We start from the raw sequence: 21591 nt of genomic DNA on the forward strand, positions 1-21591 counted from the left end.
AGTGTGCCTAGAATGTATTAAATCTGAATAGAAAATAAAATCTTCAAAAGATTCTATGTTTTTAAATCTTCAGAAACAGTTAATTAAGAAACAGTAAGAGGATCCAGTTAAACAGATTGCTGCACTTAAAAAAGATAAATGTTATAAAAAATACTCAAACTTTTAAAACAATAAACCCAGCTGTAATTCAGTAGAGATATGGTTGTTTGTACTCTGGACTAATCTTGACAGATGTTCGCCCAGTGTGAGATTCTAAGTATAAAAGTACTTACCAGAAAAACATAGTATAGTTCGTATCGGAATGTACTGTCTTGCCAGGCTTCCAAGAGCAGACCAAATACTGCCAGTTATAATATATACACTTCATGTCCTGAATTTTAGTTCCCAGGCTTCCTATGAAATGAGCAAACTATGAAGACCTAAGAGACGTGGTGACAGATCATCTATGCAGTCACTGCAATTTGACTTCCTTTGGCTGTGCTCCTTCATTTAGCAATCAGCATAATGAGAAAGATTGCAAAAGGGAGCTACCAGAAATCACTTCACCAAAAGAATATGTGCAAACCTGAAAACGATTGAGGACTCATTTACTAACACTAGGTTATGTCAAAGTATTAAATTAAGTATTCAAAGATGCTCTCAAGGATTGACCAAATCCCCATTCATGTTAACTAATATACCTCCATACTGAGGACTCTAATAATAAGATGTAGACTTAGTTTTTTTAAAAATTTTGTTTATTTAATGAGGTAAAAAAGTCAAGTCACTTCTACTAAGAAAGAGTCTATTTATGTCTAATTGCCACAGGATTTACTGTGCATAAAGTCATCTCTATAGGTCAATGATCATAGAGGTTAAGGAACTTATTCTTTATATGGATTTTCTGATAATATCAAATGGGAAAAGGAAACTGATTTAACCTTCATCTGCTGTCCCATAAGAAGCTTCTGTCCATGGACTTTGAACTTCTGATCCATTTGTACAATGCTCTGACAAGTGCGTACGTATCTTTCCTTCAATGCCTTTATTAAGATCAAACCCATCCTTGTAAATTAGATTCCTAGTAATTATGGTCTGTTTGACAAAAAGAAGAAAACATCCAGTTTAGAAATACATTGAATGGTGATTCACATTAATAAGACTAAACAATAATTAATATCTATGATGATAGATATATTTCTCTCAATGATAACCTCTGTATATGCTATTATTCAATTAGGTCATTCAAAAAAACAGAAAACATTTAGTAAAGGAAAAGGCTCTATGATAGAAACATGAACTCTTAACTTGGAGTTAAATAGATCATTTGACAAACAATGTGGGTATTGCATGGTTATAAGATGCATCATTTCAGATATACTCTAAAACCTTCAGGAATCCCATAAAATAAAAATGTCTCAGAGGCAACTGGAGAAAATTGAACAATTTTTAAGCATCTCAAAAATAAAAAAATTAATCTATGAGAGAGAGTCTTATATTTTGGAAACCTAGCAGAGTGTCTTGTCTAAAATGTTGTTCAATAAGTATTTAACTTGAATTACTCATTAACACTACCCAGCAGAATTGCAGAGCTAAAGGTATACCCTTCTCAACAGAACTCCAAGTGAACAGTTGGCTTTATTAATATCTAATAACTCAATAAGCTTTCATTGAGATCTTGCCATCCATATAAAGAACAATGCTATGTTCTGTGATGTATATGCAAAGAGTTATCTGGACACCAAGAGTTTTGTTAGGATTATAGAAAATAAACTAGTAAAAGGAGAAATCATAAATTATGGCAAAATGTATAAATGTTCTTCAAGTTCATATCTCTGAGTTCTAGGTTTTTTGTTTTCTTGTTCTTCTGAGTAGTCTTAATATTGAATAAGATGAAGAAAAGAACACAGAAGGTTACATGGCAGCTTTTCATATAATCACTAGAACTGTTAAGACATGGTTACTGAAGTCGGGGGTTGCAAGAAAACACCTAATGATCACATCACTCTGATGTTACCAGCCATGCTTTACTTACTTTCCAACTGTCACTGTCAACATTTCGGTATTTTAACTCATATTCTAGCTTGCATTCCTTAAAATTGTCCATGACCACGGGAGGTTTCCATTGCAAATAGAGATAACCCAGTAATCCAGGATCCAGTATTTCAAAATCCTGAGGAGGATTAACTGAAATGAAATAAGGAAAATATATTTTTTTCCTGTACTTTCTGAAGAAGCTTGTTGAATGTGAATCATTTCCAAATGAGCATCAACTGATTACTAGATAAAAATTCTAGCACATCTATACAGTGAGATAATATTTTACTATAAAAATGAATAAAGTTCTAATAAGAGGCTATAAATAGAAAAGCCTTGAAACCATATGCTATCTAAAGCGAAACTGTCTCATAGAACTATGTATCTAATGATTTCAGTTATACAGAATCCTGTAGTGGAGACGGAAGATTAGTGGTCACCAAAGGCACGGAATCTCTCCATCAGAGAATAAACATTTTCTGGAATTTTATAGCCGTAGTGGTTTCATAACTTTGTGGATATACTAACATAATCTCAAAATGCTACATTAGAAAAGGAGATGTATACTCAGGATGCATAGGTACAAAGATCTCTGTAAGTTCAAGGTCACCCTGTTCTACAAAGTGAATCCAGGACACCCAGTAATATTACACGAAGAAACCCTGTCTCAAAAATAAAAAAAAAACATCCAAACAAGACAAATGAACAAACAAGAACACAAAAAAAACCCAACCACTACCACCACCAAGAAAAATATAAAGAAATGTTTTTGTTATATTAATAAATTTGAAGTTCATAATATTCTGTGTATCTGCCCTTTTTTAAAGAAAACGTGTGAGGAAAGTGTGTCTCTTTAGGAACTAAGGCTGTACACTTGTCATGGAGAATTGTTAGTGGACAGATACACCAGAATTTGTATAATATTATATAAATGATATATAAATGCCTCGAGTAAAATGAACCACTCAATACTAATTCAGTGTTTTGTTATGATTAGCATAAAAATTGTGATGGATGCCTGAGCTTCTTAAGAATTTGGAGGACAGATATGTCCTGTGAGCAGTCTGCAAGGTTAACTAAGTCTATAGCTCACTGAAGTTCAGAGCTATCTCCAGAGTTTGGAAAACCAAGCCTTTCCTACAAAGCTTCTAAGTAACACATCAAATAGCATTACAGTACTACATGTTAGCCTTTGCCTAATTCTCTCTGATGAATGTTGTTCATTTCCATACTTGAACTTGCCTAGGGACCCCACATCTGAGCCTAGAGTCTCCCCAATAAAAATGACACAACAGCTTCGTTGTTTTCTTCCTTAAAGTTAAAAATCTATGTCAAAATAAATGTCCATTAGACACTGAAAAACTCACATTATTTGTATTGAAGTATACAATACTTCAGTATACACTGAGGTGTTTAACTTCCATTTCCTGCTTTCTCCGATTGTCATAAAGGAAAGCATAGTAAGACTCAAGTTGTGCTAGGAGAATATAATTTCAAATATTTTAGTGATTTTCTTTAAAATATCCTATACAAGAGGTCTGGCAATTATCTTATGATGTATCACTTAACCCAAGAGAGTATGATCAGTATTTACCTTACTTACCCATGTGGGTAGCTACCAAGAACATATATATTTTTTATATCATGGCAATAGGACTGATGTTATCTACTGGTTTTACACTTTCATGATATATGCTGGAAACACTGTTCATATCCTTGAAGACAACTTCATTAAAATAGATTTAATTTATTCATTTACCTTTTATCTCCAAAGAATGACCAGTTATTGTACAAAGAAGAAACAGACACAAGCATCTGGTATTCACAGCCATCAAAGCCATTTCTCCGAAATCTAGTGTGCTAAAAGTTCCACTCTAAGAAGAGAGAAGATAACAGTGGGGTTTTATGGTACTTCAAATAATCATGTGGGTAAATGTAACTAATAGTATTTCTGGGAGCTCTCTGTGTACTTTCTAGCAAGACAGGAAAACAGTGCCCCTTGAACCATGGAAGCGGAAATGAACCTTGGAGTTAAGGCAATTGTAACAAAAGGATTCTGGTCCACTGAGAATCAAGACTAACCCAAAGAAAACTGGAAACACTCGCCCATACACATGTATTGAGACCCTGACAAGGATAAAGTGACCGCTAGAAGCCTTCCTTTTGAAATCAAGCCGAGGAAAATGTCTGTGAGAAGTTTGAACAGTTCTGTGTTCATATGAAACATTTTTCCTAAAAGCAAATGAAACCTACTGAGGTATAGTATTTTCTAAGAAAAAATAGTATTTGAAAGTAATCTCTCTTAAAATTTTTTTCAAAAGTCTACATGAACACCACAGAAAACTAAAAACTTTATCCTTGTACTTTATAATGATTAAATCATTGCTGGCTACACACATCTATTCTGGATTTGCCCATTTTCCTATCAGTAAATATCATTTCCTTCTCCTGGCTTTCAAGTGTTTCTCACCTCTTCCCTCTTGATCCAATGTCCTCATTACAATTTTTACTCTATTGATATTGTCATCAAGACCCATATCCAGCCATCCCTGTCTCCATTACCAGGTTCCCAATACTCACAAGTGGACTGATACTTCTCAGGGGAAGATCAGAGCTTTTCTTTCTCTTTAAAACCGTGGCAGCCAAGACTGCCAGTGAACGTGATTGTTGGGGGGAGGGGGGTAATGGGAGGAGGATGGGGAGGGGAACACCCATAGACAAGGGGAGGGAGAGGGATTAGGGGGATGTTGGCCCGGGAATAACAATCGAAATGTAAATAAGAAATACTCAAGTTAATAAAGGTGGAAAGAAAGAAAAAAAAAAAACGGTGGCAGCCATGCATTGCCACAGGACACAAGGTGGTCTTTGAAGAACACTGTTTTATGATCAATATCTAAAGATTAACCCCTACAAATCGGTACATTTTATACATGTATAATAATAAATTTTAGTCATTTTCTCCCTCACTACCCTTTCTAGCTTCCCTCACTCCTGCCGAAGCACCACTTCTCAACAATTCCCCCATCTATATTCTGCTGATGACCCACTGAGTTTAATTAGTGCTGTATAAATGAAAATGGGGAAGACTTTGTTTACCAGAGTACGGACAACTTATCAGTGTCTACACTACCAACGAAAATAATATAGTCTTCCAAGCCAGCATTAACTGTTGTGAGCTGCTCAAGAAGAGCTGATCTTCCCATCTTGGCCAGTCTGCTGCAGATAGTCACATATTCAGGTATGTCGTAGCCAAAGGACATTTGAAAGCTCTTTCTCCATATTCTGGCTCCTATAGCCTTTCCACTCCTTCTTAAAAGTTTGAAAGAACCTCTATATACATGAATGTAACAAGGATTAATGAAAAAATAGTCTGTGAACTGAAAGAAAAGAAGGAGAGATATATAGAAAATTTTGTATTGTAATAAAGAGAAGTGGGGAAAGATGCAATTATCAAAAATCTCAAAATTAAAAGAAAATTAAATTTTTTTGTAAGACAGATCATCATACTTAAATTCACATATTTTTCTTTGAGTCTGCATTTCTGAAAATTAAAACTTATACATCTAAAATCAAAACAACCCTGAGATTATACCTCACACCAGTCAGAATGGCTAAGATTAAAACCTCAGGTGACAGCAGATGCTGGTGAGGATGTGGAGAAAGAGGAACACTCCTCCATTGTTGGTGGAATTGCAGACTGGTACAACCATTCTGGAAATCAGTCTGGAGGTTCCTCAGAAAATTGGACACTGCAAGACCTGAGGACCCAGCTATACCTCTCTTGGGCATATACACAAAAGATGCTCCAACATACAACAAAGACACATGCTCCACTATGTTTATAGCAGCCTTATTTATAATAAGCTGGAAAGAACCCAGATGCCATTAAACAGAGGAAGGAATTCAAAAACTGTGGTACATCTACACAGTGGAGTACTACTCAGCTATCAAAAACAATGACTTCATGAAATTCATAGGCAAATGGATGGAACTAGAAAATATCATCCTGAGTGAGGTTACTCAATCACAGAAAAACATGCTTGGTATGCACTCATTGATAAATGGATATTAGCCAAAAAACTCAAATTACCCAAGATGCAATCCACAGACCACAGGAAGCTCCAGAAGAAGGGTGACCAAAATGCAGATGCTCCCACTCCTTAAAAGGGGAAAAATATCCATAGGAGGGGATATGGAAGCAACGTTTAGAGCAGAGACTCAAGGAATGGCCATTCAGAGCCTGACCCACATGTGGCCCATACATATACAGCCACCAAAATTAGATAAGATGAATGAAGCTAGAAAATGCATGCTGAAAGGGACTGGATATAGATCTTTCCTGAGAGACACATCCAGAACATGTCCAGTACAGAGGTCAATGCTAGCAGCAAACCACCAAACTGAGAATAGGACCCCCTTGGGGGTAATTAGAGGAAGTATTGAAAGAGTTGAAGGAGCTTGCAACCCCATAAAAACAACAATGCCAACCAACCAGAGCTTCCAGGGACTAAACCACTACCCAAAGACTATACGTGGACTGACCCAGGGCTCCAACTGCATATGTAGCAGAGGATGGCCTTGTTGGGGTACCATGGGGAGGGGAAGCCCTTGGTCCTGCCAACGTTAGTCCCCCAGTGTGGGGTTATATGGGGGTGGTCAATAAGGGGGATGTATAAGGGGAATACCCGTATGGGGGAGGGGGGGAGGAATGGGGGCTTATGGACAGGAAACCAGGAAGGGGATTAACGTTTGAAACATAATTAAAGAAATATATCTAATAAAAAAATTAAAAAACTTATGCATCTAAAGATTTGTGTACCATCTTTCTTTTATCCTTCACAGTTTAAGTGAAAGGTGTAGTTCTTCTCTTATCATTCCACCCTCTTCAACCAACTCCCCTTAAACATTCTAATATCGGTAAGCTTCAACAATTGACTATTATAATCTTAGGATCCAATTATCAGATGTAAGTAGAGGGTTTAAAAATCATTGGTCTCATTCCCTTCTGTAGACTCTAGTTATCAACTAGAATTTCCTTGATCAATCTGAAACATTTAGGCATAAAAAATATTATAGATAGCTCTAGGATCCCTTTTGGAAAAGTTCTCAACAGATGTTTCTGAGATATAAACCAGGATTCAACCTGCACTTTCCCAAAAGAGCACAAAGACATTCTTATCAGTGGCTTACTTGTTATAGGACTGTCACTAGAGCACTGAGACAGGCATTGGTGCACTGGTTCTAGGAGTTTTTCACAAGGTATGTGGAGATCTGAATTTAAAAGAGACAATAATAATAATAATAATAATAATAATAATAATAATAATAATAATCTCCTCCAATGCATCCTGAGCACTATTGGCTTTATAAGAATCATTTCACACTATATTTAAAACTCTCTTTGGCCAGGTATACTACATTTATGATACCTTAGAAACCAGAGGTTGAGACAGGAAGAAGTAAAACAACATACCTCAGGTCATATAGAATGTAAATGCTGAAACACGGATTTAAATCTAAATAATGTAGAGCCAGTGCCCTGGAGAGTGAACAATACTGGGTGTTTTCCAAGCCTAAGAGCAATAAGAAAGACAACTTCTTGTTTCTACCCACTTGTTTTGATGTAGCTCTATTAGGGACACAGTTTCCCATTGGCAGTCTCCTTTGGAATGGAAAGAAAGTCTCATTTCTCTTTACAGCCATTCTTCTCCACTTCTTCAAACTAATAACAAAACTTCTTCTCTCTAAGGTGAATACTGCTGAGGCTGAGGCTGTTCAGTGATAGAATGTCTCCCTGGTATGGGATTCAGCCCATATATACACAGCCACCAAACCTAGAAGCCAAGAGGTGCATGCTGACAGGAGCCTGATATAGCTGTCTCCTGAGAGGCTCTGCCGGAACATTTCAAATACAGAGGCGAATGATAGCAGCCAACCATTGAACTGAGAATGAAGTTCACATTGGAGGAGTTAAAGAAAGGACTGAAGGAGCTGAAGGGGTTTGCAACCCCATAAGAACAACACCCAAAGATTACACATGAACAGACCCATGGCTCCAGCTGCATTCGTAGCAGAAGATAGCCGTGTTGGGCACCAATGGGAGGAGAAGCCCTTGGTCCTGCCAAGGCTGGACTCCCAATTGTAAGGGAATGTCAGGAGGTAGGAAGGGGGTGGTTGGGGGGAAGTGGCCTCATAGAAGAAGGGGAGGAGGATGGGATAGGGGCTTATGGATGGGAAACTGGGAAAGGGAATAACATTTGAAATGTAAATAAAAATATTCCATTAAAAAGGGATAAAAGCTCTTGGTTCCATTCCCCGGAACCACACACACACACACACACACACACACACACACACACACACACACACACACACACACACAGTCATTCATGCTTGTACTTGCACACACACAAAGAATTGGCTGGATAATCCTTGCATTATTGGAAAAGTTCCAGGTACTTACCAATAATATGGTTTCTCAAGAAATGTCTTATCACAGCAGATATCACAAGACCTCTTTGTCCTCTCCTCTCTTCTCCACATTAGACACTAAATTGAACCTCTACTGTTTTCCTTCCTGCCCAGATAATAAAGAACACTGGAAAACTTAAGATAGGTGTTCCTGAAATAGCTAGAGGGCCAGGACAAAGATTCTACAAATCACAAACAAGATTATGGGTGGTGCTAAATGACTTCTTAGGCAAATTTCTAATTATGACAAAGGTAGTTTAAAGGCTGACAATATTATTTTGGGAAAGTATAAATTTATAGCTAAGAAGTTTACTAATTTAAATATCTACTTATATGTCACTGGTGCTTAAGCTACTGGGCTTAGAAATGAGTTATGTTTCTACCTGGGATTTCATGTTGTTAAAATCAGATTCTGAACATGTAAGGAAGATAAAAATAATAAATTGTTCTATAGAAATGAAAGAGGCTTACTTACAAGGATCTTGCTACTGTCAAAACTTCAAATTAAATTTCTTCTCTTTATATATCTGGCTCCCCCACAAATGAAGTTTTTATATGCAAGGGTTGATAAGTAGGCACTCATAATTAATCTCCAGGTTTGAATACCCTTGCTGATCAATTATCTGTCTTTGTCAATATTTAATAATTTTTGTGCTTGTTGAGCTTCCTGTAGTTTATAAGTAGCTTATTGAATCACTTTAGCCAATAGATTTGTAGACTCAATGTTGTAAAAAAGTAAAAACAAAGTGATGTGACTGGTTCAAGGCCCCAGAGATGACAAATCTACAGAAAAGAAATGAGGAAAGAAGGAAGAAACTAAATAATATCCAAAGCCATTTGCTCTTGACCTTCTCCCGAGGCTGCAACCCCTTTAATACAGATCCAAATGCTGTGGTGACCCCAACCATGAAATTATTTTCGTTGCTACTTCAGAACTGTAATTTCACTACTGCTCTGAATCCTAAGGTAAATATCTGTGTTTTCTAATAGTCGTGGGCAACATCTGGGAAATGGCCATATGACTTCTAGATTGAGATCCATTGTTCTAATTTAATAAGATATAATGTGGTGCTTTTGTTGATAAAAGAAAATATCAGTTTTCTATGCTGGCAAAAATAAGCACCTTTGTTTGAACTGTCTAAAACTACCATCTATTTTTCTTCATCATATTTGCTTACAAGAAAAATGACTACGTTGCTGAAACAAATAATTATTTACAATAAACTGACTAATAGAATTTGACATTGTCAATAAGTAGCTTGTTTATTTAAAATACTTTAGGATGAAGAAGAATTAGAGTTACAAAATTTTATACGTTCTATTCACATTTTAAAGCATTTAAAATTATAAGCCAAAAACAGGTCTTGGGAAGAAGAAAATACTAGTATGAGAAAAGGAAGAGAGAGGAGCAAGGGAGAGGAAGGGAGAGGGAGAGAGAGAACTGTGATTCCTTGATTAATTGTGTTCTGTAGATGAAATGAGAAAGCAATTTGGTTTACTTGAGAAGATGTTGACGTTAGAAAATCAAAATAGATATTGTAGTTTAGTTGTCCCTTACCAGGGGTAAATTTCTGTACCAGAAACTTCATATGGATTACCATACTTAAATCTCTCAAGTATGGATAGGTGATTTTATTACCCCAATATTACAAATGAGCCATTTGAAGTTTAGAAAAAAGTACATTCCTGAAGGTCAAGCAGGCCATAGAAGAGAAGATGCTGATCTAATTCTTAAGCCCATGCAGGCACCTTTTAAACATAAAACAATCTTCCAACCAGTCTAGAGACAGTCAGGTGTCTCCCATTCAAGTTATCCCTAGGATATTGTTCCCAATTTCATCAGTGGATCCTTCTTCAGTGTTTCTGGTCATGGTTTTAGGATGTGACTCAAGAGCACCACATTGCTGAATAACTAATCTTTCAAGGACAGCATCCAACAGTGTAAACTATTCATAGCTTCTGGAGTATGGCCATGACTCGGCATCAGAATCAGAGTGTCTGGAAGTTGCCAGGTCTTGAGACCTAACAGCAGGCTGAGATTGATTCATGCCTCACTAATACTGCAATCAGCCCCTGAACAAGTGGTGAGTCAAACATAGTTTTGATAATAACATGTGAATAACATGCCCTACATAGATAAGCGCATAAGGATTTGTGAATATGATTTCACACACATTAAAATAAAGAACTTTAGACAGATCTATCAAGGTTGCCATCAATCAAATCATGTAAATAATCTTATATCAAACATAACACACAAAGAATGTACATATATATACATATACATATTGAATAGTTAAGGTTATTGTATATAAATTAAATATAGACAGGATCATTATTTTAACATCATTAAAATGCATTACTATATTTACATCCATGCAAATATTGCATGCTGATATAAATGTTTACTAATATTTACAGAATATATTGAACAGAATATGTTGAACAAATCTTATCCAATCATTTATTTCTCCTTTAGATGGCCTCTGCTATGGTAATTGAGTTCATCCAGCAAGCAAATATCCTGAACTCTTATAAAAGCTACAGAATTTGCCTTTGACATTCCCTTGTAAGCTCTACATTGCAAGCATAGATTTGCAATCCCCCCACCCACTGCAGAATCTGTGCTCTGTTAACAATTCAAAGCTTGTCATGAATTTGGCTAAATCGGATCTTTATGATTTTATAATCCCAACCAACAAGCCCAAAAGACACTTTTAATAGCAACCCACTAAAAATTATGGCTTCACATTTTTCCATAAGGCATCAATTAGAAAGTAATTATTAAAATCAATAAATGGTTAATTTTAAATATACCTTTTAACAGAAGAGCAAAGCACTGTCTTGAGAGAAATCACTGTTCACGATGTAACAAGCAATCTTTCTTTCTCTCTCTCTCTCTTTCTCTTTCTATCTTTCCCTCCTCCTTTCCTCCCCCTCCTCCTTCTCCTCCTCCTCCTCCACACTCCTCAGATGCTTTCAAAGACTGGATTGTAAATAGTGTGTCCTGTACCCAAAACATTCACATCATGAAACGACTTCAAAGGCAAGGAACAGGCTGTGGTCCAGCCCCTTAATACTCATTGCAAACACAATGCATAATGTGCAACAGTGACTTTTAGAATCCTTGCAAATTATTCTGCCAGTTTGTTCTTCCATCTCTAAAAGATACAGACTGGAAGATCCTGGAACTGGTATTTACTATCTCATAACACATTGCATCACATTATATCTTCAGTTATAGAAGCAAGTGTGAACAAATACAAATAAGTACTTGCATCACACATTTATAATGTGGAAATTAATTTAGGAACCTATTATCTGCCACATAGTGCTATAAGTACTGGAGATAAAACAGTGAGCAATAAAAAGTATTTACCTTCATTTCTTGTGTTGGAAGCAGATGGTGAGCTCATCAAATAATTATAAATTGTGCAAAGAAAAGCTAAACAGAATATCACGAATGAGAGCGATGGTGGCTCAGTTTTGATAGAATGATGAGGGAATGCCTTTCAGAGAAAGTGACACTAAGATTCTCATTGAGGGAATTAACAAGGGTAAGATACACGGAAAGAATTTTCCAGGGAGAAAAAAATTGCACAATCTTAAGCCCTATAGCAGTAATAAGCTTAGTAGTTCCAGGAATAGCAAGGCCAGTGAGGCAGAGAAAAGGAAATACTGGTTCGGGTGCTGTGTTTTGATTTGAGGGGTGTGTGTGTGTGTGTGTGTGTGTGTGTGTGTGTTTGTCATTTTGCATTTACAAATAAGGTTTCATGCAGCTGGAGCTGGGCTTAAACTTGCTATATAGTGGAAGTTAACCTTGAACTTGTGATCCTCCGGTTTCCACTCCCAAGTGTTGGAACCAGAGCTGTTTACCATCACCCCAGGTTTAGGAACAGAAAAGGTTAGAAGATATTTCCATCTATTTACCATGGCAGGGTTGTCACATAGTAAATGTATTATTTATTTGTAACAAAATATGACAGCTGTGGGCATATTTATTTATGTATCAGTATAGCGTGTATATGTCCGTGGTTATACATGCGTGGTTATGCAGGGATGTGTAGAGAAGAGAAGTTGGCATCATTTATCTTCCTCAGTCACTCTCTATTGTACTATTTGAGACAGGATCTCCCACTAGATCTGGATTTGGATCTTGCCATTTGTCTAACAAAACCTATGGATCCTCCTCTATCTGCTTTCTCAATGCTGGGATTAAAGACCCATGTCCACATGTCAAACCCTTTACATGGATGCTGGGCATCTGAATTTGAGTCTTCTTGCGTGTGCAGCAAGCATTTCAGTGATTGAACTGCATTCTTTGTCTAATAAAGTATATTTTAAAAGGCGATCCTACCAAAGGAAGTGAGAGAAACAATGATTTGGGGGAAAACAGTAATTGGGACAGGTTGCCAGCAATGGCAATGCGGGAATAATTCAGTGGTGGATTGGGTGTTGAGTTTCAAAGAAAAATGCCTCAATTTTGGCATTGGCATCAGATAATTATTTCTTCGGCCTGAGACTGATGATTAAGAGTTCACTTTGCAATCATTGCATTTAATGTGCCTAATGAATAGCCAAAAGTGAGCAGTGGAAGGGGGCAGTTAGATACTTGACTTTAGAGAGTAAAGAAAAGCCATTGCTAAAGGTGTAATTCTGAGAGCCACGAGAACACTGAAAGTATTCAGGCACAATGTAAGTTACTTATAAGATACTGTAGACATGTTCACACAGCCAACACCATACAAATAAATTCATCTCTGTTCATTCAAACATGTAGGCTTTTCTATCTTCCAGTAACCAACCAATTCTGCAACAGACACTATCTGGAAATCCTTTAATTTATTTCAGAAAGCATACCAGTTTGAGGGCTGACCCAGCTTAACTAAAAATCAGGCCTCCAATAACCTCCTTCTTGAGTTACCCTCATTTTCTATATCTCACAGAACTTAGGAAATATATCACTTAAATATCTCCAGTTTTTATAAATAGTATTACAGAATATGCAGATAAGTAATTCAGTGGAATGAATGGTATGTGAGACAGGCAACAGAGCTTCTGGTCCTCCTCCAGGCACCTTCACAAACTCAGTTACACAGCAGTATCCTGAACCCAAATATTTGGATTATGAAAGGGTTAGTGCAGAGGCACAATGATTAAATTGTTAGCCATTGATAATCAACTTAACCTTCAAATTCTCCTCCTTCCCCTGGACATGAGACAAGAGTGTCTGTGTTTTGAGGAGATGAGGCTTACCTCTTAGGCAAGCCCAAGTAAGAGTTGTGCTCCAAGAAATTAAATCTTCAAACAAAGATGATCCTTTACATCAAAATGATCATATAAGTCAGAAAGGCAAGCTTTCTCCCGTGTGTGAAATCTAAAACAGAAAAAAAATATTTAACATGAAAGAGTAAAGATGATTATTAAGTAAATAGAAGGGAGTAAAAGGGAGAGGAGGGGGGATAGAAGATTGTAAATACAGGGTGAGTTGCATCAAAGCATGTTATACACATGTATGTAACATGATGAAATGTACAACTACATACAATTCATACACAGAAACAAAAATTTGAGGACAAATACATAATGCCAAACTATTACAGTCCCATTGAATCACAAGTAATGAGCTCAATCCATCTTCATATTATGACCAAAGACCATGAAAAGGTGCCTCAAATTTTCAGATTTTCACACTACACAATATCTTTTTTTGAGAAGTTAGCTGTCCATTACAGGAGTTTTATATAGGAGGAGATCTCTTATTTATACTCTTTTTAAAATATAGACATAGGAAGTTTTGTAGGAAGGCCTACTCCCATCTTGCCATTCCTTACATTGTTGTTATGCATGCTTAGTAACGGGTAGTTACATTTTAGAGATGCAGGTCAGGATAATTTAATTTTATATGTCAAAGAGAACCATGAGTAATATAAGCATTCATCTGAGGAAATTGTAATCTTCTTCAACTTTGGGTTGGATTGATGATGTCTCAGTGGGTAAATTGCTTGCCATGTATGTATGAGGACCCCAAATCAAATCAGCAGAACCCATGTTAAAAATGGCATTGGTGTTCCCTAATTCTAGTGTTCCTGCAAAAAGACCGACAGAAAAATCCCTGGATGTTCCTGGGCTAGCTAGCCTGACTGCTGTATTGGCTGATCTCAAATAAGGTAGAAGACAAAGTATCGAAATCATGTTTGTCCTCTGACCTCTATCTGTGTACCATGGCAAATGTGCATTTACACGTACACTTTCACATGAGTGCACACATATCATTCATAAATGTATGTTATGAACACTCATGTATTTACACTTATGCATACATATAGACATTCAGACACACAAATGACCAATGTTTAGCTTCACCAATGATTACCAATTGTTTTCCATTTGTTAAAATCCTTTTGTGAAGCTATTTTTAGCTTATTGTATTTCTAATTAGTGTTATTTTTGAAAAACTGGGGCCAAAATCATAACTTAGTGAGTAAAGTTATTTGCTGCCAAATACAATGACCAGAGTTCAATTAGTCAGAATTCATATAGAGGAACAAATGAAATTATTACCAAAAGTTGCCCTGTGACCCCTATAAAAATATGGTACTTATGGTCACACATAATACCTATACATACACAAAATACAGATAGATACATAGATAGATAGATAGATAGATAGATAGATAGAGACAGAAAGAAAGAAAGAAAGAAAAAAGAAAGAAAGAAAGAAAGAAAAGAAAGAAAGAGGGAAGAAAGAAGAAGAAGAAGAAAGAAAGAAAAGAAAGAAAGAAAGAAAGAAAAGAAAGAAAGAAAGACAAACAAACTGAGTGAAGGAATGAAACAGCACTTAAGAGTGTTTGCTGTATAATCATAAGGGCTGGAGTGTGGCTCGCAGCACCTGTGATACGAACTAAACATCCTTCAGTAGAATCTCATAGCAACTTAAATTCACCCAGAAATGTGTTCACAGGGACATAGAAAGAGAAATAAACAAGGGAATAAGTAAATAAACCTACCACATCTCCAGAAAATTGAACATCTCTAGTTTCTGGAAGCACTCTGAAGTTTCATTTGTTTCCTTCTGTGTATGATTTCTCTAGAAAGAAATGAGAAGCAATTTTAACTATATTTTAACAGAAATCCTTTTAAAAACTGTTTGCTGATTTAAATATAATTAAAGGTCTGAAATAGTGAGGCACCCGAAATAAATTCTGAATTAAAGATATAAAATAAGAACAAAGAGAGAGTACCTTTGTTCTATGAGACTGTTTATATATCCTTTTCCTTTTCCTTTTCTTTTGTTATCTTGAAAACTGTCAGGGATAAAACAATGTAGCAGAACACAGTCCCAAAGAGTTCTAGTATGTGCTTTCCTCTAGACAGGATTGTGCTTATTCTGCTTTAGCCTGGAAGCCTGTTTGGAATGCAAAACATTGAGAGTAGTACAACTTCAGCTCCTCAAAGGTGGCTTCTTCCTCCTGCCCCTTGATCTCCAAGTTCACTCCTCTTGCTTTCTTCTTTCTGATCCCCCCTTTCTCCTCTATCTATCTTTCCCTCATTTTCTACTAAATGTATAAAGCAGACACTTGTCCTCAGTCACTCTATTATTAGTTCCTTGACTTGAGTTTTTCCATTTAGGGTGTGGATGGCAAGGTCAAATGACTTGACACCTTGTTTAGAAAAGTTAGATGCTATGAACAATCAGATTCACGTGAACTTAGCGCATATATATATATATATATATATATATACATACATACATACATATATATATCAGAAAGAGAAACAGTAGGAAGACAATCTCCAGATGTTGTACACACCAAATATATAGAACACATCAATTATGACAGGAGATACGCAGGTCCAGTTTCAAAAGAATACACTGTAGAGTGAACCATAGCACACCAACCAATCCCTTTGCCATGGGTCACTCAATCAATGTAATTGAAATACACTATGTCTAGGAGATTGCCAAGAGACAAATTCTCAACTAGGTTCAAATTCAGCTCAGCATATTGCAGCCTCGATCAATACAGTTTACTTCCAGTGTATTTGGACCCTCATCTAATATCTGTGGTAAATTCATTAATTTGTTACTGGCTATCTGTATTGACTCTTTGCAACGACTCTTTCATTTGCTTTGTTACTCGAATAGTTTCTTTAACCTACATTAAAATTTGTTATCTACAATAACAATTAAAATGAAATAAAAATTTGCAATTTCGGTTGTCATAAATGCACATGAAACCAGGAGTATTCAAATGAGAAAAGCTCATGAAATCAACGTGCCTTGTGAATCTACTAGCGTTCATTAAGATCAGACATTGTGTAAAGACACTGACCTAACTATGTTGCTAGAATGTACTCAAAAATTATGTTTCCTTGTTCCACCACTGAAAGCCAATATATGCTTGGATAAGTTATTGTTATTTTCCAGAAAGTAAGGATGCTTTTTAATTTTTAAAATTTTGGTTTGGGGTTTCTGCCTATGTCCAGAGATGACCCTGAGATAAAACTATCTTTACACAGGTCCCATAGGTAGAGAGCTAGATTCTCAGAACTGGAGACAATCCTGAGAGCATAGGAAAGACCACCCCTTTTTGTTCACATTCCTAGTGCAAGAGGAACCTGCATGGAACCCTCAGGAAACAGGAACCTAAGAGCACTATGGGAGAAGATACTTTCCTTTCCTACTGCACACAGAGCTGAACCTGGGACACAGCTCTCTGTACTCAGTTCCTGCTGGGAGAAAGCTAGTCTCCAGGAAGGGTGACAAACAGGCTTACAAAAGGGTCAAACGAATGTCAGAAAGAGCAAGACCAGATAACACCGGAGATAAACAGATGGTGAAAGGCAAGTATAAGAACCTACGAAACAGAAACCAAGGCCACTTGGGATCATCAGAACCCAGGTCCACCACCACAGCAAACACTGGATGGCCCACAACCCTGGAAAAGCAAGATTTGGATTTAATATCACATCTCCTGATGATGATAGACGATTTTAAGAAGGACATAAATAACTCCCTTAAAGAAAAACAGACAACACAGGAAACAGATAGAAGTCCTTAAAGAGAAAACACAAAAATCAACCAAAAAGGTGTAGAAATACAAAAAAAACCATACAGGATCTAAAAAAAGAAAAAAAAAAAAAAAAAAAAAGAAATCACAAAAGGAGACAATCCTGGAGAGAGAGAAAACCTAGGAAAGAGATCAGGAGTCATAGACACAAGCATCACCAACAGAATACAAGAGATAGAAGCAAGAATCTCAGGGGCAGAAGATACCATAAAAAACATAGACACAACTGTCAAAGATAATGTAAAACACAAAAAGCAGCTAGCCCAAAATATCCAGTAAATCCAGGATACAATGAGAAGATCAAACCTAAGAATAATCAGTATAGAAGAGAGCAAAGAATTACACCTTAAAGGGCCAGTAAATATCTTCAACAAAATAATAGAAGAAAACTTCCCTAACCTAAAGAAAGAGATGCCAATAAACATACAAGAAGCCTACAAAAATCCAAATAGATTGGACCAGAAAAGAAATTCCTCCCATCACATAATATTCAAAACACCAAATGCACAAAACAGAGGAAGAATATTAAAAGCAGTAAGGCAAAAAGGTCAAGTAACATATAAAAGCTGATCTAACAGAATTACACCAGACTTCTCCACAGGGATTATGAAAGTCAGAAGAAACTGGGAAGATGTCACACAGACACTAAGAGAACTCAAATGTCAGCCCAGGCTATTATATCCAGCAAAACTCTCAATTAACATAGATGGTGAAATCAAGATATTCCATGACAAAACCAGATTTATACAATATCTTTCCACAAATCCAACCCTAGAACGGATAATGATAGAAAACTACAAGGCAAGGAAAGAAAGAAATCCAAAGAAAAAGCAAGAATGTAATCTAATGTCAACTAACCCAAAAGAAGATAGCTCCACAAAAATAATTACACCTCTAACAACAAAAGTAACAGGAAACAACAATTATTTGTCCCTAATATCTCTCAACATCAATGGAGTCAATTCCCTAATGAAAAGACATAGACTAACAGATTAGATGTGTAAAGAGGACCCAGCATTTTGCTGTATACAGGAAACATACCACAGTGACAAAGACAAGCACTACCTCAGAGTAAAGGCTGGAAGAAAAATTTTCCGTGCAAATGGTCGCAAGAAACAAGCTGGAGTAGCCATTCTAATATTGAATAAAATGAACACTCAACCAAAAGTTATCAAAAAGGATAAGGAAGGACACATCATATTCATCAAAGGAAAAATCCACCAAGATGAACTCTCAATCCTGAATATCTATGCTCTAAATGCAAGGGCACCTACTTTCATAAAAGAAACCTAGCTAAAGCTCAAAGCACACATTGTACCTCACACAATAATATTTGGAGACTTCTACACCACTCTCTCATCAATGGACAGATTATGGAAACCGAAACTAAGCACAGACACAGAGAAACTATCAGAAGTTATGAACCAAATGGATTTAACAGATACCTATAGAATATTTCATCCTTCTTCTTAGCAACTTATTGTACATACTCCAAAATTGACCATATAAATGGTCACAAAACAGGCCTCAAAATATACAAGACAATTGAAATAATACCACGCATCTTATCAGATCACCACAGACTAAGGCTGGTCTTCAATAACAGTAAAAATGACAGAAAGCTGGCAAACACTTGGAAGCTGAACACTGCTCTACTAAATGGTAACTTGGTCAAGGAATAAATAAAGAAATCAATGAAAGACTTTTTAGAATTTAATGAAAATGAAGACACAACATACCCAAACTTATAGGACACAATGAAAGCTGTGCTAAGAGGAAAACTCATAGCGCTGAGTGCCTGCAAAAAGAAACAGGAGAGAGGATACATTGTCAGCTTGACAGCACACTTAAAAGCACTAGAACAAAAAGAACAAATACACCAAAGAAGAGTAGAAAGCAGGAAATAATCAAGCTCAGAGCTGAAATCAAACAATTAGAAACAAAAAAAAACTATACAAGAATCAACAAAATCAAGAGCTGGTTCTTTGAGAAAATTAGCAAGATAAACCCTTAGGCAGACTAACCAGAGGTCACAGAGGGAATATCAAAATTAAAAAAAAATCAGAAGTATAAAGGGAGACATGACAACAGAATATGAAGAAATTCAAAAAATTATAAGATCCTACTACAAAAGCCTATATTCAACAAAACTGGAAAATCTGGATGAAATGAACAGTTTTCTAGAAAGATTCTAGGTACCAAAGTTAAATCAGGAAAAGATATACCAACTAAACTGTCCCATAACTCCTAAAGAAATAGAGGCATTCATTAAAAGTCTCCCAACCAAAAAAAGTCCAAGACCAGATGGGTTTAGTACAGAATTCTTTCAGAGCTTCATAGAAGACCTCATACCAATACTGTCCAAACTATTCCCCAAAATAGAAACAGAAGGAACAGTACCCAATTCTTTCTAAGCAGCCCAATTACACTTATAGCTAAACCACACAAAGCCCCAACAAAGAAAGAGAGCTTCAGACTACTTTCCCTTATGAATATCAACGCAAAAATACTCAATAAAATTCTCACAAAATGATTTCAAGAACACATTGAAACGATTATCCACCATAATCAAGTAGGCTCCATTTTCCATGTAGGGATGATTCAATATAGGGAAATTTATCAATGTAAAAGACTATATTAAAAAAAATTTAAAAAACCCATTTGATCTTCTCATTAGATACTGAAGAAACATTTAACAAAATTCAACACCTCTTCATGATAAAAGTCCTGGAAAGAATAGGAATTCAAGGCCCATACCTAAACATAGTAAAAGCCATATACAGCAAACCAGTAGCAAACATTAAACTAAATGGACAGAAACTTGAAGCAATCCCACTAAAATCAGGGACTAGACAAAACTGCCCACCCTCTCCCTACCTATTCAATATAGTACTCGAAGTCCTAGCCAGAGCAATCAGACAACAAAAGGAGATCAAAGGGATACAGATTGGAAAAGAAGAAGTCAAAATGTCACTGTTTGCAAATGATAAGATAGTATACTTAAGTGGCCCCAAAACTTCCACCAGAGAACTACTAAAGCTGATAAACAACTTCAGCAAAGTGGCTGGGTATAAAATTAACTCAAACAAATCAGTAGCCTTCCTCTACTCAAAGGATAAACAGGCTGAGAAAGAAATAAGGGAAATGATAACTTTTACAATAGTAAAAAATTATATAAAATACCTTGGTGTGATTCTAACCAAGCAAGTGAAAGGTCTGTATGAGAAGAACTTCAAGTCTCTGAAGAAAAATTTGAATAACATTTCAGAACCTGGAAGGATCTCCCATGCTCATGGATTGGCAGGATTAATATTGTAAAATTGTCCATCTTGCCAAAAGCAATTTACAGATTCAATGCAATCCCCATCAAAATTCCAATCCAATTCTTCATAGAGTTAGACAGAACAATTTGCAAATTCATATTCAATAACAAAAAACCCAGGATAGCTAAAACTGTCCTCAACAATAAAAGAACTTCTGGGCGAATCACCATCCCTACCTTCAAACTGTATTACAGAGCAATAGTGATTTAAAAAAAAAACCTGTATGGTGTTGGTACAGAGACAGGCTGGTTGATCAATGGAATAGAATTGAAGACCCAGAAATGAACTCACACACCTATGGTCACTTGATCTTTGACAAAGGATCTAAAACTACCCAGTGGGAAAAAGACAGCATTTTCAACAAATTGGGCTGGTTCAACTGGCAGTGAGCATGTAGAAGAAGGCAAATTGAACCATTCTTATCACCCTGTATACCTCTCAACTTCAAGGAGATCAAGGACCTCCACATAAAACCAGATAAACCCAAACTAATAAAAAATAATGTGGGGACTTGCCTGGTGGAATCGGGACAACAGAGGCAGAATCCCTCTAGGACCAGGCACGTCCTGTGTTTACCGGAAGTCCCACACCCGCGGATCCCGGCCCGCAGCAGCTCTCTGCTCCCAGAACCCGTGGGAGAGATACCTTACTGCCTGGTCGGGTGGGCACTCCTGAGGCTGCAGAGCGGAAGAGACCACCAACACTGC

The 21591-nt window shown here is 36.5% G+C and overlaps 1 protein-coding gene across 2 annotated transcripts in view; it reads right to left on the reverse strand.

Annotated features, from left to right (window-relative positions):
• The window catches only part of Il13ra2 (interleukin 13 receptor subunit alpha 2), a 61293-nt gene that overhangs the window by 10088 nt on the left and 29614 nt on the right, over positions 1-21591 (reverse strand). The window contains exons 3-9 of one of the 2 annotated variants that reach the window (XM_032890265.1): positions 15732-15895; positions 15498-15577; positions 13744-13864; positions 3776-3890; positions 2015-2166; positions 921-1074; positions 273-393 (exon numbers count right to left, since the gene is read on the reverse strand). In XM_032890265.1, coding sequence (XP_032746156.1) covers positions 273-393; positions 921-1074; positions 2015-2166; positions 3776-3857 — 509 coding nt within the window. In that variant the 5' untranslated portion in view covers positions 3858-3890; positions 13744-13864; positions 15498-15577; positions 15732-15895. Of the gene's footprint in view, positions 1-272; positions 394-920; positions 1075-2014; positions 2167-3775; positions 3891-13743; positions 13865-15497; positions 15578-15731; positions 15896-21591 lie in introns of those variants that run through there. The other variant, XM_032890266.1, reaches the window with a different exon arrangement.

Source organism: Rattus rattus, chromosome X, assembly GCF_011064425.1.
Source record: "Rattus rattus isolate New Zealand chromosome X, Rrattus_CSIRO_v1, whole genome shotgun sequence".
Lineage (NCBI taxonomy): Eukaryota > Metazoa > Chordata > Mammalia > Rodentia > Muridae > Rattus > Rattus rattus.